The 26,564-nt window shown below is 36.6% G+C and overlaps 1 protein-coding gene across 3 annotated transcripts in view; it reads left to right on the top strand.

Moving 5' to 3' along the window:
• SENP1 (SUMO specific peptidase 1) overlaps window positions 1–25,064 on the top strand; it is a 32,136-nt gene extending 7,072 nt beyond the window's left edge. For 2 of the 3 annotated variants that reach the window (XM_007424777.4, XM_025164500.2), the window contains exons 4-18: window positions 543–627; window positions 1,534–1,693; window positions 4,600–4,771; window positions 5,495–5,598; window positions 5,681–5,931; window positions 6,197–6,251; window positions 6,983–7,021; window positions 8,107–8,191; window positions 8,706–8,849; window positions 10,390–10,521; window positions 11,585–11,788; window positions 12,044–12,123; window positions 20,112–20,196; window positions 21,360–21,455; window positions 22,724–25,064. In XM_007424777.4, coding sequence (XP_007424839.1) covers window positions 543–627; window positions 1,534–1,693; window positions 4,600–4,771; window positions 5,495–5,598; window positions 5,681–5,931; window positions 6,197–6,251; window positions 6,983–7,021; window positions 8,107–8,191; window positions 8,706–8,849; window positions 10,390–10,521; window positions 11,585–11,788; window positions 12,044–12,123; window positions 20,112–20,196; window positions 21,360–21,455; window positions 22,724–22,786 — 1,755 coding nt within the window. In that variant the 3' untranslated portion in view covers window positions 22,787–25,064. Of the gene's footprint in view, window positions 1–542; window positions 628–1,533; window positions 1,694–4,599; window positions 4,772–5,494; window positions 5,599–5,680; window positions 5,932–6,196; window positions 6,252–6,982; window positions 7,022–8,106; window positions 8,192–8,705; window positions 8,850–10,389; window positions 10,522–11,584; window positions 11,789–12,043; window positions 12,124–16,889; window positions 16,958–20,111; window positions 20,197–21,359; window positions 21,456–22,723 lie in introns of those variants that run through there. The other variant, XR_003084326.2, reaches the window with a different exon arrangement.
• Window positions 25,065–26,564: the final 1,500 nt, after the last annotated feature.

Below are 26,564 nucleotides of genomic sequence, written 5' to 3'. Positions count from 1 at the left end.
GGGCTGCCAAGTGCCTAATTTTTGATCACATGGTTGCAGGGGTACTGCAACAGCTATAACTTCAAGGACCGGTCATAAATACATTTGTTAGTGCCATTGTAACTTTGAACAATTGCTGTATGAATGGTAGTTAAGTGAGGACTGTACCTATTTATTTGACCCATGATTTGTTTTCTGGCTTACAATCAAGAGTAGTAATAATATTTTGTTTATCAGTTTTTACTGTTTCCACCTAATAAGTTTTCTCTTATTGACTTTTGCTCTTCCAACCTTGTTAACAATTCTTATGTACTGAAATTCTAGATGATATTATGAAATAATAACCATGTCTAGATTGTTATGTACGTTACTATTTTGTATGTATCCTTTTGCATTTGTGTAATTGGTTTTGTATTTTTTTGTATATATTTTGTAATTGCAGAATTTTAAAGAGGCTAGGAATTGCAATTTTCTTTACTTATGCAGTTGTAACTAATGGACTTACTGAAAACATTTTTAATACGATTCTTTCTTTGAATATTTTTGTTTTCTTCTCTGTTTAGTTTTTATCAAACAAGTTTAACAGCTTGGAGGGACCTTCCACTTGTCTAACAGGAAATACTTCTTGTAGTTTCAATTACTATCCGGGTAAGTCTGGCTGTATTGGTTTTATCTGAGAAACTCATTAAGATTCTACAAAATTCTTGAAGGTTCTAACAGTTTAGTAGCAAGTCATGTGTGGTCCGTTTTTTCAATTTTACTATAATTTATAGTTGAATCTAAAGGTTCTGCTAAACAGAGGGATGCTCTTCACTTGAGTTAAGGCCTTATTCCTATAGGGAGCTAATATAATTTGAAATGTTCTTCATGGTTTATGGAGACATCATTGCTGATTGGCTGACTTTGTAATTAGAAATATCTTGTAAAGCATGCCAATTGTTAGCAGGAATTTCCATTTACTGTATTCTTGAGACCTATTCTGTTTTCAGAATCGGGCTTAAAATTAGATGTATGTTCTGCAATTTGGTCTGAACTTAAACGCTTTAAGAAAAGTGTTGATAATTTAGCAGGTGTAGATTCACACTTGTAAAATATATGCATTTGGATGGAATATTCTAATGTGTTCAAATGCATATTGTACTTTTTTTGTTTGCATTTTTACAATATTGAATATCTGCTTCTGATAAAGTAGATAGGACCGAGTAAAATTTTAGTATGGCTTAAAGTTTGGTAGGATCTGATTATGGACAGTCAAGTGACTATCCTCATCACACTGTGAGTTTCTTAAAAGTGCTTCTGTAAATTGGGATTAAATTGTAATAAATGCTACAAATAAATGAAAAAGCAAAGAGTTTGTAATTAGCATAAGCCAGTTTGTTTAAACATAAAACAAGCTAGTTGATTTTCTCTTCAAAATGTATTTTGGAAAATTTGTTTAAAATCTCTGTAATTTCTTCTAAAAGTTGGGGAAGATAGAAAAGATATTCTTTATGTAGTAGGTAATATACGAAGGTATTGCATCCCATTGACCATTCAGTGCTGCTTCTCTGGCAGAATCCCCATGCTTTGAGAGCTGCCAAGCAACAGGAATAAAAAGAACATTTGGAACAAGTGCCAATGGTCAGTGGAAGAGTTGTAGCTCCGCTCTTGGCTCTGTTTCACAGAAGCCCAGAGTAAGTCGCAGTGTATATTTTGAAACGCGCAAAAATCCAAGGTACATAAAATGTTCTCTCTTTTTTTGTTATAACACCTTAATCAGTTGTATTTGTTACAGGTTTTGTATAATCTTTTAAGAATTTCATTTACAATATGAAACATTCTGCAATATAACAATGAAAACTTAGATGCGATTGCTTAGGAAATAATAAATGCAGGTAGTCCTCACCTATGGTAATTGGGACCAGGAACTCTGTCGCTAAACGAAATGGTCGTAAGACGCGATGTCATGTTACCAACTTATGACAACAGTTCTGGCAATCCCTGTTTCCATTGTTAGGTGAAGTCTGTGCAGTTGCAGCATCCTGTGGTCACGTGATCACCATTTGGGACCTCCTGCTGGCTTCCCTATTGACTTTGCTTGTCAGAAGTCAGCAATGAAGGTCACAAATGGTGATCACGTGCTGTGGGACACTGTGACATCGAAATTGCAACCCAGTTGCCAAGCACCCAAATCATGATCACGTGACTGCAGGAACACTGCAATGGTTGCAACTATGAGGACCATTGTAATTACCTCTCATTCAGTGCTGTCGTAACTTTGAACAGTCACTGAACAAGTGGACATTAAACAAAGACTACCTGTAATACGGTTTTAATGGACTAATTGAGGGAAGGGAGTGTTCATTATTCATAGATGTCTGCTAAATAGAGAGTACATCACTGTGATTCTTTGAGTCATTTGCATAACTTTGATACAATGGACTTCACATGAAACAGACCCATTTGTTGTTGTTGTTGTTGTTGTTCAGTCGTTAAGTTGTGTCCAACTCTTCATGACCCCATGAACCATATCGCGCCAGGCCTTCCTGTCCTTCACTGCCTCCCTGAGTTTGCTCAGTTTCATGCTCATTGCTTCAGTGATCCTATCTAACCATCTCATCCTCTGCCATCCTCTTCTCCTTTTGCCTTCAATCTTTCCCAGCATCAGGGTCTTTTCCAGAGAGTCCTCTCTTTGCATTAGGTGACCAAAGTATCTGAGCTTGAGCTTCATTATCAGTCCTTCCAATGAGCAATCAGGGTTGATTTCCTTTAGGATTGACTGGTTTGACCTCCTAGCAGTCCAGGGGACTCTTAAGAGTCTTCTCCAGCACCACAGTTCAAAGGCATCAATTCTTTGGCGCTCAGCCTTCTTTATGGTCCAGCTCTCATAGCCATACATTACTACTGGAAAAACCATAGCTTTGATTATCCGGATCTTTGTTGGCAAGGTGATGTCTCTGCTTTTTAATATGCTATCTAGGTTTGCCATAGCTTTCCTCCCAAGGAGCAGGCGTCTTTTAATTTCATAGCTGCAGTCTCCGTCTGCAGTGATCTTGGAGCCCAAATAAATGAAGTCTGTTATTGCTTCCAATTCTACCCCTTCTATTTGCCAGGAATTGATGGGTCCAGATGCCATGATCTTAGTTTTTTTAATGTTGAGTTTCAAGCCAGCTTTTGCACTCTCCTCTTTCACCTTCATCAAGAGGCTCTTTAGTTCTTCTTCACTTTCTGCCATTAGGGTGGCATCATCTGCATATCTGAGGTTGTTGACGTTTATCCCTGCAATCTTAATTCTGGCTTGTGATTCTTCCAGCCTGGCATTTCTCGTGATGTACTCTGCATATAGGTTAAATAAGCAGGGTGACAGTATACAGCCTTGTTGTACTCCTTTCCCTATTTTGAACCAATCGGTTGTTCCATGACTGGTTCTAACTGTTAGCTCACGGCTTCACTGAGTTACGCAAGCCTCTTTGCCACGACAAGGCAGTGTTCCATGAAGGGGTATATTCTTTAATTGAAGGTAGAATATTCCCATATTCTACACCAATTAAAGTCATTGGTATCATAGACTTTAACTGGCATAGGATATTGGTCTGTTTCATGTGAAGTCCATTGTATCCAAGTCCAGTAATTTGAGGCTTAGCTGTATAGTTATAAAAGTAGCTGGCAATATCCTAAATAAACTGCATGTTGATGATTTAAAGGGGATTTTTATTTAACTTTAAAAAAAATGTTTGATTTGGTTTATTTTTTGCAAGATTGGCCTATCTCCCAAGGAAAGGCTGAATCCTGAAAGTACATGCTTTTAAATTACATGATTGGAAGGTTGCATTATAGAAATTATTTCCATTTTTTCCTTTGTAGAAAGGCAGGACAGGTTGTGAGAACTTTATCTCACACATTCAAGTTATGGGCTGGATGCCAGGTGAGGGATTCCCTGGAAGACGAGTGGTTTCTTGGGAACTACCAAACCACTACACGAAAGCAGGAGGTGGGCCAGGTGTTGAAGTCCAAGAAAGCTTCTGGAAGAGGAGGCTTCAGACTTCCAGCCTTCCACTATGCAGTCAACAGAATAGATGAAGAATGTCAAATTCAGTAGTGGAATGGCCAAGTCAGAGTTCAGATATAAACCTCATACAAATGTTATAGAAGGACTTGAAATGAGCACTTCATGCTTGAAAACTCCCAAATGTCCTTGAGTTGAAGCAGTTCACCATGGAGGAATGGGTCAGGATTCTGAGCTCAATTACAGGAATATTTGGTTGCAAATTATTGCAGCTAAAGAAGTGATTATTTTTTCATGCTAGCATTTCGTATTTTGGGTGTGAAGTAACACCAAAGTCTGGTGCTTGAATCTTGTATCATGTCAGTAGAACCCACATGAAACTCAGATCAGTGTTAACCTCCAAGATAACATTGTTAAACTGATAAAGTGTGAAACACAGTATCACATGATTTGTTACTGCACATTATTCTAGGTTCATTTATGAAATTCTTCCACCTTGCCATGTTTGTAGTTGTCTTTTTTAAGAGAATAATCATAGTTTGCTCTGGTTTCTGAGTTTTTCTAGAATGAAGAATACTCAAAACTTGAATGTCTTTATAATCTTAGCTAAATAGACTAATCTCTTTTTTCTGCAGTGTGACTGCAAATTCCTTTGTAGGAAAATCAAACCACCATTGTCACATTTCGGCCTATGAAAAATCCTTTCCAATTAAGTCTGTTACTAGTCCATCATGGAGTGCTTCATGTCGTCGGAGCTTACTAAGTCCCAAGAAGTCTCAAAGAAGGTTCATCACCACTGCAGAAGAGGTAGGTGAAAAAGGAAAACAGAAATAAATTGAAGCTGCTTTGGTGGAGGAAGACATAGTTGAGTTTTATTGGATTGAGAAGCTTCTATATATTTTCCAGATTTATCTTTGTGTTATAGTATAGAAACCCTTTCTCCAAGGTGATGTTGAAATATCTCACAATAATTGGCTGTTATCTTAATTTTAGAGAAGAGTGGCATTGACATAGATATCTGGCTGCATTTAGTTCAACTGCCCTGATTTTAGGCCCAGAGAGGAAGCAGTACCAGAAGAATAGAACAATGAGTTAAAAAGTGAATAAACCAAAGGGATTATTGGGATGAGGAAATCCTAGGAAAGGAAAAAGATGATGAATAAGGAAAAAAACCCATAGTTCAGAGATGCCCATAAATAAGTACTACAGATGTGTGAAATATAGGTGTTCATAGAACAACCAACTACCCATAAGCCAAATTCTTCTTTTCTGTGGGATCATTCTTATTTTTGCACATGACCATTTGTCTGTACTCTCATGTATTTTCATCCTTGGTGATGGGGCTTATGGATGCTCGCCTTAGTATCTTAATTCATTCTGCATATTAGGTAAACATACTCTGTCAATTTTCGCATCCTTTAAAACAACAACTATAACACAATCCTGTAAAATATTGTGCTTCTATGTAGACATTCCATTATTAAATTATGTACTTGCGAGTAATACATGGGATTTTTTTTTTCTCCCCAGACAGTTCGGGAAGAAGAGAAAGAAATATACAGGCGGCTGATTCAAATGGTTACAGGGAAAAATTTGTCAGCTTCCAAGGCCTCTTCATTATTGTCTCTTCACCTGTGAGTCTCTGAAATGTATTGATTAAGCTGGTTGTCTACTAGTTTATTTCCAAAATTTCTGTCCTTTCGTTTTTATTTTCAGGCCCAGGTGTGCAGGTTCCAGTAAAATAACTGTGAAAGAAACTGAAAACAAATGTATGAAACCTTTTGATGTTTGTGGCCCTTCTCTGGTCAACCAGTCATCCAGTCTTCTCAGGATACAGGAACAGCATTCTGACAAACCACTGCCACAACCAGTTTGTAGTTTCACTTCCCCTGTTAACTTTGATCCCAAGAAGACTAGTATACCCATACAGCAAACAAATCTACCAGCATTGGATGTGCAGACCGAAGGTAAAAGCAACTGATATAAATTGAAATATTGCGGATTCGTTTCGTAACCCCAAACTCCTGAATTACTATTTTCTCCAGGCCATCTGCACTGTTGATTCTTAGATGCAGGTTTATTATCTCTCTCAGCCTGGTACCTAAGTTTTAAGACCGCAGTCTAAGACACTGAATAAATCTGAATTCTGTCTTGTGATATGGACATTTCTTTTGGAGAAGACTGTTGATACAGAGTAATGTTTAATCTTGCACCCTGTTTTGTTTGATTTAGGATCTGATTCAGTAATAATGCTAAATGGCAAAGACTTCAGATCTCCAGCTCCAAGGCAAGTGTGTTTTCTGACTTGTAGAAACTACAATTTATTGTTCCCAGGGTAATAGAATAGAAAGAATGGTGAAGTAAATTTGTTGAGCTTAAGCCACCAGAATCATTAGAGCAAATTAGTTAATGCCCCTTCAATTTCAGAGGAACTTTAGCACTATTTATTTCTGATGTTGGGCTAGTCTATTTAGCCTTGGTTTTGTCTTGTCTCTTTGGTCAAGAATTTTGAATAAAACATTTTTACTGTTTTTTTTTTTAATCTGCATCAATAATTAGTGCAAATTTTCTAGTTTTGTTTATTGAACTTCAAATTTTAGAGTTATTTTTTTTCTACACCGTGAATGTTAGGAAGTGTCTTGTTCTCAGACTTTTCTCTGAATTTTCACTGCTTTTCAACTCTGCTGCTGTTTCAGAGTTTTTCTATAGTCCATTTGTAGTGTCATTTACTGAGGCACTATGTTCCTGTTGGCTTTTTTGGATATACAATATCATCTAAGCAGAAAGTGTGGCCCTTTCCCATTCTCTGGCTCTGATGAACTCCAGAAATTGCTAGTGTAATTTTTTTGGTAGAAATTTCTATTTGGTTGCTGACTGTGCAATTGGATTTAATTATTTACTCCTCTTGATATTTTCTTCCTGCCTTAGCACTACAACTGAAACTTAGCTTTAATACTTGCTTGTTTCTTTCTTCCTGGAAGAAACATTAATACTTTCTCCCTTCCGTTTCCCTTCTAGTACACCTTTCTTTGAGGCTGAACTGTGGATAAAAGAATTGTAAGTATATTCCATTTTTGAATCCTTATTACAGTTGTCCTTCATAGACTCATTATATAACCAGATATTTAGTTCCTGTGTCTTTAAGAAAGGTTAAAGCTAAATCTACCTTTCCTCTTGATTTGACTAGCCAAAAAAAAAAAAAGTTTGGTCTCCTTTTCCATTATTGTAAAGAAGCTAGGCAGTCTGGATTTCTATTGCTAATGAGGGCAGGAAGTTATGTTAGGTTCACATATCTTTCTTATATCCTACATAGGATCGCAGATGGGAAGGTAGGATGTTATGTGATGTGTAAGTATATATCAAAGACCAAAGAGTATGGGACTTTAACTTACCAATCTGTGGTCTCAGAGGCTGAAGATATTTTATAGAAATTGCTGTGATGCTTTATATGGTACCTGTGAAATCACTGTTCTGGTTAGATACCAGTATTAAAAAAAGGTTGGAGAGCTTTTAAGGGTAAATACAAACCTTTTAAAGTTTTAAAACAGAAAAATGAGCATTCAAATCCCAGCACCAAATCTTACTCTGTGCTATTAGATCCATTCTCATGGATCTTTTCAGTTAAATGTGGGCAACATTTGGAATGTTGTTGCCACAATTCACCCTTCTGACTTTCTGAAGCGCCTGAGTGATTCTGTGACATCATTAGAGTGGATGCATTGATTTTTTTTCCTGCTTGGTTCTTTTCAGGGGTGTGGGATAGTTTGAGTACTTGCATTCCTGCCCTTCAAACTGCCCCCAAATGGCCTGAATTTGACTGTTTTGCTACTGAATTTTATTGGTTTGATCTAGGAATTACTAGTGAAACGCAAATGGAATCCTGGTGTGCAATATTTAAGCTGCAAGTTGCCTGTCTTGAATTAAAGAGATGTATGTGGGTGTCCAATAGGACTGGTCAACTAGATCAGCAGACATGACACCCTCGCCCATCATTCCCCATCTATCTCAAAGCAGCCTTCCTGTAAGAAAGGATCAGGGGCTGAAAGAAATATTAGACTGGCATAACTGGAAGTGTGCAAATAGGAATTTTCATGGCTGGTGATGTTGAATATTAAATTTGTTGTATACAAACATCCATCTAGAACCAGTGTATATGACTCCCGAGCCCGTGAGAGATTGCGACATATAGAGGAGCAGAAAGCCTTGGCATTGCAATTACAGAATCAGGTGAGAAAACTCAACATGGTTAATGTTTTAAAAGGATTGTCATTGTAATTGTTTCTGAGCTGAGAAGGCTGCCTGATTCTCCAGGTGCCTGCTTGCCTTTGCTATGAATAATAATCGTTGATGCAACTAGAACCTCTGAGGATAACATAATTTCTCTTAATATTGCTATGTGACTCCCTTGCTTTACCTTTAATACATACTGAATTGGAGGCTATAAGCTAGAGATCAAAGTGAGCTTGAACACATTTATGATCAGTCAATAGATTTCACTGTGGTTGATATGGGCTCTAACTTCATATAACCCTAAATCTGTATAAGTTTGATGACCGCATCCTTCTGTATATCAACTAAAGTGAGAAATCCAGACTCTAAGTATAGGAGTGGGCAACTTGGTGGCTCTTTAAATATTGCTGAACTACAACTCCCTGTATTCCTGTCCACAGACTTAGCAACATCTGGGATTGCCACCTTGGTTTAATGTTATGTCTTACTATTTTAATGATGTTCCTTTTAGAGACTGCAGAAACAGGAGACCTCAGTACCTGAGTCAATAAACTTACATCTTCGAGTTCCTCTTGAAAAGGAAATTCCTGTCACAATTGTCCCAGAAGACGGTAAGATAGTGGATGGTGAAGATGAATTTCCTGAAATTACAGAGGTTAGTTTTTAGATTAATACTAAAAACCTTGATGTCTTGGTAAAATAAGTATCTGGAAAGGTAGTTTATAGAAATGTGCAATTATTGTGGTAGAATTGTTCCTGGGGTGTGCCTCTTCATAACACATCTCTGTGATAGAATGCTCTGTCCTGTTTTGAAACTCTATTTCATAAAAAGCTAGATTTTGGGGGATAGTATTCTATCCTAACTTGATGTTGCTAGTGGTTTTGTTTCTTGTGTTACCTGCATTTCTCCAGTACAAAAAAAAAATTCAAACCCTTTCTTTTTCAAGGACAACATAAGAAAAATATATGGGAGATAGTCAAAAATTTTCCAAGCTTTTCCCAGAGAAACTTATTTGTAGAACATAATTATGTGGAATATTTTTCAATACCTTATAGTCTTGATCCGCAGCCTGCCCTGCAAACGTTGAGTATGTCTGACCTGCATCTCTCCTTTGTGCTTTCGCTGTGCTTATACCCCCATCACATTTAACTCTCTCATTTAGTAATGCAAGTGAGATTATTTTGGGAAATTGAGCACCAATAGCAAATCATATTTCCTTGGGAAAATTAATAATCCTTCACCCACAACCCCCACCCCTAAACCATGGGGACTTGTTTGTGCAGCCACCTTTTACTTCCTCTCCACACTTTGTTGTGTTGTCATTATTGTCAAACCTCCAGATTGGACTACTGTAATGCACTGTACATGGGGCTGCCTTTGAAGAGTATCCAGAAGCTTCAACTGGTGCAGAAGGCAGCGGTGCAGGCAGTTATGTGTGTTCCCAGAACAGCACATGCCACACCTCTGCTCAGCAAGTTGCATTGGCTGCCAGTTTGCTTCCAGGTCTGATTCAAGGTGCTGGATTTAACCTTTAAAGCCCTTCATGGCATGGGACCAGGTTATCTGAAGGACTGCCTCTTCCCAATTACATCAGCCTGTCCCATTAGATCTGGTAGAGAAGGCACGCTGTGGGTACCATCTGCTAGTGACTTATATTTGATGGGTCCCAGGAGGTGGGCCTTCTCTGCCATGGCGCCCTCCTTATGGAACATTCTCCCCCCCACACACCAAAGTCAGGTTACCTTCATCCCTGTTAATGTTCCAGAAGTCCCTGAAGACCTGGTTATGTCACCAGGCCTGGGGGTCCCAGCTAACCAGAGGCATTCTAAGATGGCTCCACCATTGTGGTTGATATATTCACTCTCTCCATGTTTTGTGGTTTATATATTTTTAATTTTTCATAATATTTTAATTTTTAATCATGGTTGCTTTATATTTTTATAATGATTGTTTTTTATGTATTTGTTATATTTGTTGTATGCTGCCCAGAGTCACTTTATAAAATAAATAAATAAATAGATAAAATTGGGCCTTTTCACAATAAACGTAATGCTGAATTGAAACAATTTCAGACTCAGTACCATTTGTTTTCATTCTGGGCCTATGAATTTTTAATTAGTCTGATCTTGAGCATTTGAGATTTTAAAATATTCAGCAGCGAAAGCCAAAGCTCTTTCCTCTTAACAATTTGTAGGAAATGGAGAAAGAAATAAAAAATGTATTACGAAGTGGAAACCAGGATGAAGTGTTGAGTGAAGCCTTCCGATTAACCATCACTCGGAAAGACATTCAGACTCTTAAGCATCTCAACTGGCTCAATGATGAGGTGAATTTCAGTCTTTGTTTCAAACATAATTTTTAAACTCACGAATCTGAGTTGTAAAGGTTCATTGAGTCCAACCTCTACAAGTATCCAGAAGGTGGCTGTCTAGCCACCTTTTGAATATATCCACATGTCATGCTTCACAACTGCATCGCTTGGTGATGGAAATTCCAGTCCCAATTGCCATTGTAACTTGAGGACTACCTGTACAAAATGTCTAGATGATGCAATAAATGCCAGTCAAGGAACTTTTCTGCTCAGATCTCAATCCCATTTTCTACATCCAGCTGCATATAATGGAAGAACACAAACGGGATATTAGTGAAGCAGGCAACCTGCTATTATTTCTTAGCTGCTAGTAATTTGGAGGTAAAATAGAGCCATAGTGACTCAGAGCCCTAGATAGGTTATCTTTTACAAGTTGCATGATCCCTTGTTAGAGCAGTTGAAACCCATGGCTGTCCATCCTGTGGCAATGCTTTTTTTAAAGTTTTATATAGCAAGGCCCTTATGAGTTTCACCTTCCAGCTATGGTAGCTGATTGTGGGACGTCCTGAATTAAATAGTTCTGAAATGCTGTAGTTCATATTGCAAACACAACACATGTAGGTAACTAAATATGCCTCATGCTGAGAATTCTGGGCATGAAAGTATGTAAAATATAATCTTCCTTGAGTCACCTGGAGCCCTGGTGACAACATAGACACATCCATGCAGTTTTCTAGGTAACAATACAGAAGTGGCTTGCCCTTGTTTTCTTCCAAGAGCTTTTTTGGGTGACTTTTTAGTCTAGTTTACAGACCCTGGTCTCCCACTCAAATATTGCCATTTTTTTAAGATCAGTCAAGATCTTAGCTTGAGTGCTTAGCTGGAGTGCTACTGCTGCTGTGATGGAAAAGTGTTTGCTACTTTGCATATCTATTTTTTATTAATAAATATCTCTAAGGCTGCTTGCTGATTGATGAGATAAATCACCATTTATGTAATGAATGCTCTTCTAGGAATAGAGAAAAAGAACTGTTTTGAATAACAAGCAAACCCTAACATGTATTTCTCCCCCTCACAGATAATTAACTTCTACATGAATATGCTGATGGAAAGAAGTAAACAGAAAGGCTTTCCAACTGTTCATGCATTTAACACATTTTTCTTCACCAAGTTAAAAACTGCTGGGTATCCAGCCGTGAAACGTTGGACTAAAAAAGTAGATATATTTTCTGTGGACATTCTGTTGGTTCCTATTCACCTTGGTGTACATTGGTGCCTAGCAGTGAGTATAGAATGCATGTGTGCATAAGTGTTCAAATGAATTCACATCAGCTCCTTCAAACGCTCCTTGCTTGTTCTGATTCCTTCTTTATGATGGCTTCTCATTTTGTCATCTTTACTTTCCCAAATGCCTGCTTTTGAAACACTTTTCTGTTTTTTTCTGCACTACCCAAACATGTCAAAAGTATCCTAGAAAGTACATACTTCTGGGTAAGACTATGCCAATGTCTCAATGCAAAATTTTTGCTTTGTTTAGGTTACTGACTTCAGGAAAAAAACCATCACCTACTTTGATTCAATGGGTGGAGCCAACAGTGAAGCTTGCAAGACGCTCTTGTGAGTATCTCTGTTACATTAAATATTTCACGTTTTCCTTATGATCTTAGGATTGATAGAAGCAATCTTCATGCCAAGCAGTTGTTGCTGTTATAACATCTGGAAATAGCTGAACTTTCAGGATATTTTCCAAAGAGACAGCTAAAAACATGTGTGCTCCTGTATCATGAAAGGCAGATAGTACAACTCATAAAACCAATTCAAACACATTTGATAAATTCCATCTTTCTAGGAGGCCATGTTGAACTTCAGCCTCTGGGCCCTTTATTATAAGAAGGGTTTAGGGCATGAATCTCCAAGTGCTGAAAATTCTGTATCCTCCCTTATCTTGCTGAAGTTGCAGTCTTAAATGCACTATGTTTATTTTTATCCTGACTTTTCATTAAAATGTTCAGAAGGTTATATGAGTGTTATTTCAGAGTAGAAAAATAAAAATAAAACAATAAGAATGTAACATATAACTCAATTATAAAAAGAGATTAATCATATTTGATAATAAACTCTTTAAGACTTGTGGGGGAGGCTCCTGTATCTGAATACAATGGCAGATTTGAACTCTGAGAGCAACATTCAGGTTAATTCACTCTTAAATGGCTTTTCCATCTGGAAAGTGTACTGTTCGCTTTACAGATTTGGGCAGAGGCGTTATAATATAGAATTAAAAACTGTATGCATCCATTGAGGTTGTCTGAGCATTAAGTTTTTCTAAAATGAGTCACAAAAGATGCATCAGACCTGACCCATTGTCCCTTCTTTGGTATTAGGAAATTAGCAACAAGTTCTGATTTTAAAGACGTCAAAAGCTATTATTGATTTGTTGTATATTTTGTTTGATCTTTAATTTGTTGTAAATTATCCTGAAAATTATATTACAAAGAATCGTTTATTAATAGATCAAATAATAATTTATTGTTTAAATTATTTATTTATTGTTTCAGTGAAGCATTTCAAAGTCCTCTGTGTTGGACTAACTCATTAGAATTTATTCCCCTAAATGTGTCCTATTTTCTGTTATGATCCTTCTTTGATGCTAGACCATTCTGTTTAGTTTAATAAATTACACGGCCATTTCCAAAAAACTAGCTAAATATAAGTTGGTCTATATACTTTTTTTATCTTTAACGTTATTAAACATTTTTTATTTTTAACATTAAATAACATTAAGTAAATGTCTAAAGGCTCCAAAAATCTATTAAGGGCATTGTTCACATTAGAGAATTATTGACATTTTTATGGCCTCATCTTAACAATATTTATATCCACAGAAAATGTGTGTGTCCATGAAGGGGGAAGGATGGGTATCATTGATGAACCAGCATGTCACAACACATTTTAAGCAGGCATTTCAGGATGTTTGGGATGTTTGCTTATAAGTAGATAGATTTCCATACATTCCTATATGTTTTCAGTCTCATTTTACTATCAGTGCTGTCTAAAATACTTGCCATCATTTACAGATTAAGTCTTTTGAAAGGTGGGCTATGATACATGATTTAGAAACATTCAAAAGTAAATTATTTTAAAAATGTTATTAACAATATATCAATAAAACATATTCATGAAATTCATCTTAACACTCACAATGAGTAGAATACACAGAAATAGTTCACATTGGTAAATAAACTAAGAAACTAAAATTGGATTAATAATAAAGAATTCTCTTTTTCTAGAAGCTTATCTAGCAACATAGTAATGTTAAATTAATGCTCGTCCGTGGGTTGTCCTTCATCTGCAGGAACCTGTGTAATTACTGTAGCTTAATTTGTGTCAGTGCAGACCAAAGTATCCTTGATGTCCAAAGGAACTTAATATGGCAATTGTAACTTTTCCTGACAGGAATACCTTTCTGCCATATTCAAGCACTGGCAGATTGGACATTACTGTAATGTGTTTTCTGTGAGGCTCCTCTTGAGAGGAGATTTCAGCCCGCAGCTAGTGCAGAATGCCAGAACTAGATTTCTCACAAAACCCAGGCTATTAAGACATTTCCCAGGTAGCATTGATAGATCAGTTTGCGACCAAGTTGTTTGAGGAACTGTTTGCTTTCTTACATACCTATGCGATCATGATGTTCTGCTGAGGATGCCTTGCTCAATATATCATGACTATCTGATATTCATCTGACTATGAAGCTGCGACTGGCATTCTCTGTAAGAGTATCCACCAGATGAACGTTCTTCTGATGGTAATTAGGCTAGCTTTCCCTGTGGAAGCTTTCCACCAAAAATTAAGAGCTGACTGGTTTGCTCTAGTCTTCTCTTGATTTTGTTTTGTCTTTTAAATTAATTATCTTGATTATATAGTCTATTAATGTTAGTTTAATGAATTTACCATTTCTACAATTAGTGTATTTAAAAACATGAAAAGGGTATACATAAGAAAGTATTAATGCTACAGGAATACTGTAAAATAAAATTAGTTAAAATGAAAGAAACAGTTTTAGCAATTAACATAAATGTGCTGGTTGCATAAATCAAAATGACATAAGAAAAGCTTTGCTAGGGTTGATGCCACAGGGAATATAACTTGTTGGAATTTAAGCAAATATTTTTAATCTTTCTAAGTACAGTGAATGTAATGAGAGTTATTCTTGACTACACTTGTATACCAATGCATTCTTAGAAAATCTAATTTGCATTTAATATTCAGGAAAAAATGTTTTCTGAACCTTGGATTGATCTACAGTATAGAAGAAAATTTGGAGACCATACACATTTATTCATTTAAAGCATTTCTACTCTTCCAACAGTGTGAAGGAGCTTAAAAAGGCAATCATAGTGTAAACATATGAACATGTCCTACCACCTTCAAAACACTGGGAGGCTGCAGGCAGATATTTTTTACAGGTGACCAGGGTGGGCTGGAGATGAGGCCTTCCTGCTTCAGCAGTAGCAGCAAGCTCTACCATAATTGCTGCACCCATGGAACCAATATGGGTATCTCAGGCAATGTGTCAGGGCAGGCAGTAGATCTGCAAGATACTATGGTCTATTGTTCCTGACAAAATTAAAGCAAAGTCAGAAACTACTCATGGAGCTTAGTGCAACTCTCATTGGTGTTGGTGGTAGGAAAATACTCAATAGGGAGGTAGGGAAAAAAAAGGACTTAAAAATTGGTGATTCTTCTTCTCCCTTACACCATAGGATTGCTCTACCAGTAGATTACAGGTAGTCCTTGTTTAGCGACCCCAATTGGGACCAGCAACTTGGTTGCTAAGTGGAAAATCACATGCCTGTGACTCTGCTTACAATTTTACTTCAGCTTTCTTTTTCTTTACAGCATCAGAAGGATACAGCCCCAAACAGCTGGGTGAGCCCAAATGGTAGGAAAGGTTTCCAGAACTCAACTTACGAGGAAGCCGGGTAAAGGGGCAAATCTTATAGCCCTTTTTTCCCACTCCCCTACCCTTTGGAATGCTCACCCCAGTGCTGGGAAAATGAGCAAGAAGAGAATTAATATTTGGATTTACATTCATTGGAGAGGAATGATTACAAGATAATAAGCAGGCACACAGTGGAGAATACACTTTGAAAGGAATGTGCTAGAGCCAGCTCTTTGCCTGTCCCACTCCCAGACAAGAGCCACTTAGGAGGCAAGCAAAAGTGGAAGATGTGAAACTTATTAAAATCTTGTTAGTTAAAGGCAGCAGCTGCCAGCTGGCTAATTAAGGTCACAGAGCTGAGCTTAACAACTTGCAGTTAGCACTTTTTAGGGACGTGCTGCACTTTGGAGAAAAGCAGCTCAGGAAGAGATAGCTTATTTAGGTAATCTCTCCACTCTGCTGGGGAGAGAATAAAAAAACAGGTCAGGCACAGGACAATATGCATTAACTGGCTGTAATGGCAAACATGTCTAAATTTGAAATATAAATAAATAAATAAATAAATAAATGTGACAGACTGCGAATTTTGTAAGTGAGGGTGTTGGTCGCAAGGTTTCTTTTTCATCACGTAACTGAATGGTCACTGCCTGAGGCAGTCACTAAGTGAGTTCTACCTGTATTCTAAACATATTTTGACAATGCTTTATGACTGAGTAACTATGACTGCAGTAATATAAAACTTGACTTTAAAAATGTTCACAAAGTTGCAAGTTAAAAATAACATATTACTGCACATGTTTTCTTAGAAAAATATATTTTTCACGGGAGATAATTGAGTATGTCTCATCTGAAAGCTCATTGTAAAGCAGTGTTACTCAATCTTGGCAGTTTCTGGATGTGCAGACTTCAACTTACAGAATTCTCAACAGTGGCAATAAGTTTATGGTCTGCACCTTTCCAATTGGAAAGATGGCATTAGTTGATTTGTTTGTTTTAGAACAGTGGCTTTGTATAAAGGAGAAAATGTATACATTGAACATTTTACCTATGCTTTATACCATATTTATCATAGTAAGCTCACTCACTGTAAGAAATCTCCAATATAAGTATTGCCATGGCAAACTACATTGCCAGTTCTTGTCTGGAATTGGAAGCAGACAATAGTCCAAAGTTACGGTTAAGCAACAGAGACAATTGGCTCAATAATGTATTTAGAAATATACATTGGATTAAGCTTTTTGTTCGTTAGATAATTTGATGGTTGCCCTGAGATTAATGTGGTTACAGCTTTTCTGCCAGTTTAATCTTACTGGTAGTAAGAATGGGAAATCTTCGGTTTTGTCCAGATGACTAGTGGCACAGCTAGAATCATGCAAGGGGGACTCAGCTTTTAGCTGATTGTTGCCCTTTCCATAACTGTTTTTCCCTTTCTATTTCCTTTCAGGAGGCTTTAATTGGTTGAATGCAGTGGGAGGATCACACCGGGAACAGGGGACAGAGGTCCTATTCATGGTTAGTGACCCTTTCATGCTTTCAATCTTTAGAGCTTCCTGATTTTTGGTGAGTTTTGAATGATTTGTTTGCCCCTTTTTAGAAAAGGAAAAGATTTATGGGGTCATAAATCTGTGGTTTAATTCTATAAATTGCATATATTCTGTTTGAAAAATCAGTTAAGACAAATGCATTAATCCAATTCAGTATAAGCGTCAGATTATGATTATTTAAGGATTATTAGATAGCTGGGGTAGCTTGGCCGTCTTCCACTGAAGGCCCTACAGAGTTGATGTGAGAATAGCTGGTGATATGATAGAAGGATTACGATCTTAGCTGATTCATATATTTTCACATTTGCTAGTTGTGTCACTTGGGTCTTACATGGGTAGCCTTCTGAATGTATTTTAGATTGGGGGAGTGGGGATGGCAACTCTGATGAAGGAAGAGGTTTGCCTTAAAGTACCAACACATACCACTTCAGAAGTAGTGAAAATGAAGCATTCAAAAGGTACTATTCCTTTTTCGTGATCCTTTCTAACTTATGTGAGAGAGTTACATTTAAGATGTAAGGTTGAAGAAAGTACCTGAAATGCTTTGGCACATGCACAGTACCTTCCTTATCGCCTGTATAGTGGTCATGTCCTTCGCACCCATCAGAGAATGCTCTCTTTTTTTGTAAGCAGCAGGTAATTCTCAGCTGGTTCTAAGTTTAAAGTTTGTTTTGACTAGAGTGACTATAGTTCAGTACAAATTAAGGTATTCTTGTGTAGACATTGTTTACTGGCAGAAAGCAGCATCCTGGTCCATCTTGTTTGGGTTTGGAAGCTAAGCAGGTTTAAACCTACTTAATACTTGGATAGCAGACCACTAACAAATTCCCAGACTGTATGTTAGGCTGAGTCAGTGAAAAAAAGTCTCAGGAGAAGCAGTGGCAAACTTTTGCATTATTGCTAAGAAAACTACATGGATGAAGTCAGCAGTAGCTGAGCTCAACTTGATTTTACTACCATTTCACTACACAAGCCATTTATTTTTGTTTTTGTTTCTTTTTTTTTAAAAAAGGTCTAATAAGATTGTTGACATCCAATTGGAGAACTAGGCACTGGAATTTAATATCAGGTTAAAATCAAATAATATCAAAACATTTATTTGAATCCATTCTTCCATTTTTTTCTAAATTATTTTCTTGAATATGGTCTTATTTCATTGAAAAATTGCCCTTCACTTTTATTACACCTGTCTATTTAGAAATATAAGCAGTTGGGAGCTTCACTTTTTTATTTATTTTTTTAATCTTTCCATCCTGAAAAGCTGCAGGAAGTAGTAATGTTAGTAAGTACTGGCAATTTTTTTCAGCTTTCTTTTCTGTATTTTTGGGTGAAATGGGAATATTTAAACCTGGAATGCTTTTTGCTTTCTTGTGCCTTGTGTTTAAAAATGATCAGAGGTTGTTTTAAGAACTACAAAAATGAGTTTAGGGGCTGTAGATAGCCCATCTCTGTTTAAGAGGATAAGCTGACACAATGACTCGGTAACATATATTTGAAAAAGCAAGTGTTTTGCTTTTGCTGTGTAAGATTGATCGACAATTTTTTTAATAATTTGACTATTAAAGGATGACAAATGGGAAGAAGAGGTGGGTTTTTTTGTAATAATAGAGAAGGTGTTAAGTTACTGTAAAAGTTTATACTTGTTTGGAGGGAGGGGGAAGTCACCTTTTATATATCTTTTATCTTTTTCTTTTTCTCTTTTTTGTTTCTTTTTTAGTTCTCAATTAAGTAGCTTTTGTCTATGCCAAATTTTAATAAAAATATATATATAAAAAAAGAAAAATGTTTGAATGAAAATATAGCAACAAGCAGACCTTTCATCCAACAAGAGAAAGCATAATAAAATTGTATAAGTAAGATTGGACTTATGTACCTAGCCAAGAAGAAGTAGTACGTATACATACTTGGGGGAAAAAAATATATTGGATCACTACTCTTAGCGTCATTCTTTATAGCTATCTCGGTAACCGTATGCTGGGCAGTTGGGGTATTTCCTTCTGTGGCAGTTAGTGTGGAATCATTACAGTGATAGGAGCCCATAGCAAGCTGCCTGGAAAGTTCAGTCTGTTTTGTTTTAACAGGATACTTAGGATATCTGCATCTGCTGGGCTGTGATATTTATGCCATTAGCTGTTGTTTAATTCAAATCTATGTCAGGCAGAGAATGAAATTGAATCTTACAAGTCACAGTTTGAAATAAAAAAAGTTGCAGCTACCTTAAGGCAGGTGCAATCAATAATACTTGGTGCAAAGACAAAACACAACTTTTGTGAACAAGCCCCAAGCGTACTAGATAATTGAAACAAATAGTAAATTGTTTGCCCTTTCCCAAGACAAGAGAATCCTTAAATGTGTGTATATACTAGTGCAAGCATATTAGGGCTCTGGGTGGTTTGGCAATGATTTGAAAGATACACATCAGACCTTGCTTGAAAGAGCACTGTGGTTTCTGCTGTTCATTAAAGGGAGCTTGAAAACAGGTGCCATGGATTGCCTTAACTTTAATGAAAGGATTGATTAAAACAGTGCCATCGTGGGATAGGGGTGGTTTTACTGAATAATTGATGCTGAACTTGCACAAAGCACTTCTTCTGAGTCAGAGTGTGCATGATCTTAAAGGATATCGGCTGACTGGATAAAAACAGGCAATAGAGCTGTTTCGCATGTTTAGAAAATGAATCTCATATTGTGCTTTTCTGTATTTTCCTCAACTAAAGGTTTTAGTCTGTCTTGAAGCTTCACCACATGTGTAGTAACAGTTCTCACTTGACTTGGGATTCAAAGCTGGACAGAGAATCAAAATTATTTGGGAACCACAATATGCATGCAGTTATAGGACAAAGACTTAAACTTCCTGGTAAAATTCAATTGGCAAGGGGCTTTCTGTCTGGGGATAGAAGAGCAGGGGAGCTCTCTCTGCTTAGGAAAGCAAGAGGTCAAAAACTCTCTTGTCATTCATCCTCTAATAAAAGGGATTTGTTGACAGGTTAACAGCTCTGACCATCTTGATATAACTGAATATTTTTGCTAAGTTATAATTCTTAAAATGCAACATTAATTTAAAACATGTCATATGTTTTGTTATGTGCTAAAATATTTGTGTTTTTTTCTGATCTCTACAGGCAGTACTTAAAGCAGGAAAGTCTAGATAAAAAGCGCAAGGAATTTGATACCAATGGCTGGATGCTCCTGTGTAAAAGAAGCCAGGTATGTTGGTTTTATATGGCTGAGGGTATAAGACTCTGAACTGTTTGTATTATCAATCATAACTTATATGCACTTCCCTAGTTTAAGAAGTCACTTATAGATGGAAGACAGTTCCCTTATCTTTCAATCCTGACTGTAGCAGATGCAGATAGTTAACAATAATATATGCACCTGAAGAAAATGAGAATAATATTGACAGACATATAGATATTGTCAGCCCATTGAGGTAGACCAAGTCAGGAAACAAAACTCCACAAGTCTGACTGGAACTATACTTTATCGATACAGGTTATAGTAACAGAATCTTGCATGTCTCAATGAGTTTTCCCTCCCTCTTAATACTCTAGTGAATTAGGGAGGAGTTAATCTGAGCTCCTTTCTCACGTCATCACTGTTTCCTAGGCTTGACGTATGCTTTGGGTTATATAACCGTCATGGTCTCTGCTTAGTTTCCCCAAGGTGAGCCAGGAAATCTGACTGGCTGTGCCCACTGGGGCAGCCATTTTGTGAGAGTACCATTTCATGCGCTCACAATTCCAAATTTGGAGCCAATTTTGAAGGCTTCTGATCAACTGAAATCTGGATGCTTGTAGCAACTCTCTTTTTTGACGCTTACTGCAGAATACAGCTGATGCAAAACTCTAACACATTCCTTGCTCTGCTATCGAAGGGAAGAGTTGTTTTCAGTATTTCCATTTGCTTTCCAGCAGCACTTTACTTCCCATGGGGCTTCTTGTTTTCTCTTTCTGGCCCTTGTTGCTCTCTCCTGTAACTGGAAAAGCCAGGCAGAATGGCAAATAATCAAACAAAGAAGGGAAATTAGAATGAAGAAGTAGATATGGCAAGTGGGAGCAAGACACAGCTATGGATACCAGTAGTAGCTTCTGCAGCCAACTGTAATTACTTGAGCTGGAACTCAGTTGTGATTGGAGCTAATTGTGGAGCCTGTTGTACATCTACCTTATCCTTTGCCTTATTTGCCAAGTTGAAACTTTGCTGCTTTTGATCCCTTTGCCTCTGTCTTGGTTAAAATAGTAAGTCCTTTAACAGCAGTTCTTTGAATTATACCGTGCTCTTCCATTGAGAGCTTAAAACTTCCACTCATTGTATGGAGTTCTCGTCCAGAAAAAATAAAGGGGGATGGGTTTGTTTGTCTTTTAAAGGAGATCCCCCAACAAATGAATGGCAGTGATTGTGGGATGTTTGCCTGTAAATATGCTGACTGCATTACCAAAGACAAACCAATCAACTTCACTCAAGTAAGTTGGTCCTGAATGCTAACTTATATGATCTGAATGATGCAGCTTGGTCTTAATTAGGATTATTTTTTTTTTAACTTTAAAACGAAAAAAACAGACAAGAAACACTGCAGTAAAAGCTTGACAATGGATTATTTGTTGGGTGGGAATAACTGTTAAATTAGAATTTCCTTTAGATCCTTATTTGTGTAATTACATAAGTGATGTAAGTGATATCTGTTGCAACCCCCCCCCCAACATACATTCTCCATTTAAATGACTTTAGTTCATTAAACTGAGGTTTCACTATGGGTATAAAAATATTCAGACTAGTTATTAAACTTTGACCAAATGAAATAATTGTAAGTCTAAAATAACTGTATTTCCAATGTTAATTTTCCATGAACAATCTGTAATTTTCATATAATGATAAATTTCAGATTTTAGTATATAATTCAAGATCACATTCACATCATTAAATATAATAATCATTATAATATCATAATAAGAATTTTGTGAATGTCTAACCAAAATGTAGTATTAATTGAACAAGCACATATCTTATGGATTTGGTTCTCTCATCCCTAATACAATTCCTACATAAGGAATCGGTAAACAGTCCTTTTTTAATGTTCTGTGATTAGTCCAGTACACATGGAGAAAATGTAGTTTAATTTTTTTAAGGTTATAAAATTAATCTTTTAAAAATCCTTTATACTGATTTGCTAGTTTAGGATATTATAGCTCCTTACACTAGAGTTCTTGAAGGTAACTAATATCCTTCTTGGTTTATAAAAGTTGATGAAGATTTAGGTGAAACACATTCTGATAGTAATAATAATTCAGGACTTTTAGAGGCAGCCAATGCCTCTGGACCAGCTGTGAATTCAAGAGATGTTTTCATTGACTATATTGTTAACTTAAATTCCCGTTGAATCTGGGTAGAGGTATGGCACTAAAGAATACAGGCTGAGTTTCATATAGGTAGCTATATGAACAACATGACTTGTACAGGAAATCCAGGAACTGATTTTTAGGGCAGAGAGTACTTCCATCCATTTTAAATATGTCCTGCACCCCTTTGTTTTCATTGGGAGCATAGGTTATGGGAATTTGAGGCTTGAGTTTGTAAATACAACTTCAAAAATAACTAGTTTTTTAATGAAGTAATCTTGGTTTTGTGTTTAAGCAAGGGGGAGGGACAGGAATATTTTGTCAGCATGCTTTAAAAAAGAATGCCCTGGTAATGTTACAAAAATATTGATATTTCTGATTTCTTATTGTTAAAGCAACATATGCCTTACTTCCGGAAACGAATGGTCTGGGAGATCCTCCATCGTAAGCTGCTGTGATTTTATGCCAAGTAAGACTCTTCAGAGACTGATGACCCCAGCTGTACTCTTCTTGGCCATCTCCAAGTGGACTGCATGGGTTTCCTCCACTGACAAGACTCTGTACATTACATTTGGTGTCTTTAAAAAGAAAATAAATCTATTTCTTGGACCAGTGTGCCATGCAGCCTTTTAGAAGCACACACTTTTTTTTAATATTTTGAAACCTTATTTTTTACAAGGGACATTTGGAGACTCAGAGGAGTGCAGCTTTTTATCTTCGAGATTTCTGCCTTTTTCAAAATGGCCAGCTTCTGCAAAGAACTTGAGACCTGCCAGTGTTCAGCTGCTAGGGCCTTGGGTGCAAGGGAAGCACTTGCAACCTTTTCTTGGATCTGTCAAGACCTAGAGAAGAACTGATGTCATAGCACTAAGTAAATATGGGTTTTCCACATTGCAATTGCTGCAGCTAGTTATTTGATGCAAAACATGCAGGAATTTGTGTCTTGGGAAACCTGTTTGGCCCAGGCTTTCCAGACATATGCGTGTTCATGTGTTTCCTGCTTCTTATAACCTGCTGTTAATAACATGGACAATTCTCACAGCAGCTGTAACAACTCAGACTCCCTTTTGTTCTTAATCTATTAGAGAGAAATGAAATTCCTTGAGAATGGAAAGAGAATAGACACCAGCACATGAAAAATAACCACTTGCTCTACCTTCCACCATGGCAATGACCTCTTCGATTCTGTAGTAGGGCTGCCCAGTGGAAAACGAACAATCCTTTATTGATGCTTTTATTTTGGCATTCAGTGTTTACTTTGTCACAGTAAATGAGTTATTAACCGTCCTCTGACTACATATTCAGGACTTACCATTGATCCTAAAGAAAAAGAAGCATTTGTGGGCAGAGGCATTCTGCACTGAGAGCCCTTATTCTTCACTGCCTCCCCTAAACCTGAGCCCTTCTTGAATCTGAAAAAGAAAAGTCAGATACCTTTGTGGCCTAGATCACTGCGTTCAGATGACTGGGATTATCCCCATTGAAAGCCAGCATTTTTTCCTTAACCATATTCTTGCTATGTGATCAGAAACTGAGTTTCATGAAAAACTAAAATTTTGAAGAGTTGGTGCATTACATTCTCAATAAAAATAGGATTTATAGCAAACTAAACAGCTGTAATGTCAGTGGGATGTTCATTTGACAGAGGATGGAATAGTTGTTGATCTTTCAGCTCTTTGTAGAATTAAGGTACAATATAATTTGTTTTAAAACATTAATTATTGGTAAACAGTTTTTATACTATAAATATATAAATATATATATTTATATGCCTTTCCCAGTGATCACCAATGAACAAATATATATATAAGTTTTGCAGCTTTTTTTTCCTGTAAGTTTGTTTTAAAAAAGCTGAATTGAAAAGTTGTTTTTTCACTCATATGCCCCTCCTTCCTCTGATTCTGTTCTTAACAGCAGTTAATGATGAAGAATGCTCTAAAGAGAGTTTTCTTCCTCAGCCCTATTTTTATGCAGCTGCCTGGCAGATGCTTTGGACTACAACTTCCATCATTCCCATCTGATCTAGTGATTGGAAGCTGTAGTCAAATATACATGGGCACTAGATTGAGGAAAGCTGATACTGAATCTGTCTGGTTTTTATATGAATCCAGTAAGAGATCCTGCTGGCAAAGGCTCTACCTATCGAGAGGCAGATTTTTCACAGAGCCCGTGACACCCTGTGTATCACTGATGGAATCAGAGTTTCTTTTGCCAGTGTGAGAGGATGCTACCTTCTCAGGTTATACTGAAGACTATCTTCAGTCCACCACAAACCATTTTTGTATAGCCAACCTTGCATTTGTTTCAGTGGGATCCATATTTAAATGGAAGTTGTATAGCAGCTGGATTGGACTCTGTATCTGCTGTCAGCAAACAGAAGTGGAATACAGTCAGGATTCAGGCCCAAAAGCTTGGACTTAAGTTCGCATGTCACACATACCTCTTGATGTAGCTTTTTTTTTTTTTTTAATTCTAAAGGATTAAAGTAAATGCCCTCTTGTGTTTTTGCCATTAAACAGGGAACATTTTATATATTCTATATGTGTAAACATAGTTTTGTACAAATTTCCCATTACCTTTCCCTAATTTGTGCTCTTCCTAGACAAGTTTGTACCTTTTTTGATGTCTCTTTGTGTTTTTTATACCAGCCTCCGGTCACCTTTTTTCTATGTTTTTCTGCAAGTAATTTTCTTTTGTAATGTGTTATTCTTAAATAAACCCAGCCATTTAAAAATGTCAAAGAATCAAAGTCTGTTCTGTTCTCTGTTACCTGCAATGCAATTTACCTTGTACTCTGATTTAATAGAATATTTTCATAGCCCTGCCATATAGAAATGCTTCGCTGGTTGGAAGGGGGTATCTTTTAGCAGAATAAGATCAAGAATCTTTACCAAGTTTTACTAAGCACTAACTACTGTATAACCAGAATTAAGCTTACCCACAATTACCCATTGTCATACTGATAATATCCTGCTCAGCCTTTACAAATGTTTTTTTCTAAAAGAGCCCAAATCCTTGGTTAGATCATGCTGAGATCTGTTAATCCAACTAAGTGGTTGGAAATCTGCTTTATATGATTCACTGAATAAGTATTCCCTCTCAGTTCCAAATATTTCTTTGGAGGCTAAGGAGCTGTAAGAGTTGATGTATAGTTTGGACACTAGGAGGTATAAGAACCTTGCAGTGACAACTAGTTTCTTGCCATGGTATGGCAGGTTGAAATTGGACCATAAAGGAGCTAAGTAACAGCATAGTGAACAGAAAAGCTTGCTAAGCAATTAAAGCCTTGATTACAAATTATGTCTGCAGTAAAATTTGAAAGTAGATACCAGCAAATACCCTTGGGGGCATTTTCTGATTGAGAATGTATCACATTACCCTTTATGTTGTCCATTAGATTTATCTCTCAGCTCTGTTCAGGTGAAAAGAAAAACACGATCTATCCAATTTTAACAATGCTGTATCACAGAATGTAGTTTTACTTGTATTTGTACAAAAGCTACATCAAAAGTTTTTAAAATTATTTTTATTTTACATTTAAGTGCATAGTAGAATTAGCTTAATTTTGTTGTACAATCAAATTTCCTAATATTTAAATCTAGTAATAACAGTACAGAATAATACAATGTTCTGTGGTCATTTTTTAATTAATCAGTATCTGACCATAGACTACTGTGGCTATTAGGAGTATGTAAATTGGCACCACCTTGCACATACTCAATAAAGCTACACCAAGCTGCTCATTTAAATAATTTTCTCTCATCTTCAGCCATATTAAGCCTTTCCTTTTTTTTTTCCCCCCCCTATCAGTTTCTCCCTTAGGACTATTTGCCAACTGTTGAATTTGTTGAATGCAGACTGACACTGAAAAATTACTCCTTATCTTCCATACCTGATTTATAAATTGTCTATAAATTTATAAATTGTTGGCTTAAAAAATCCAAAGGTTTGGCACAAAGTTTCACAATAGTGAAAATAACTAACCAAGATGTTGCACTAAATCTTAGGTTAGCCTTATTGTCAACGTTTGGGGAAGCAAATGAAAAATTGCTACATAAAAATATAATAATATGGTTAAGATTTGACTAAATTATGTAAAAAAAGTAGAAGGTATGGGGCTATTTTTTTTTTAAATGTTAATGGATGTAATGGCTTATCCCACATTCGGTAAACTTGAAACTATTAACTGTTGCTGAAAAGAGGAAGGAGCTTGATTTATGGTGAACTTCAGTAACA

Source organism: Python bivittatus, unplaced genomic scaffold (genome assembly GCF_059951505.1).
Source record: "Python bivittatus isolate LINGU-HERP-01145 unplaced genomic scaffold, Pbiv_v1 ctg000220_np1212, whole genome shotgun sequence".
Classification (NCBI taxonomy): Eukaryota; Metazoa; Chordata; class Lepidosauria; order Squamata; family Pythonidae; genus Python; species Python bivittatus.
Note: the sequence above shows the minus strand (reverse complement) of the source record. Positions and strands in the feature narration are given on the sequence as shown.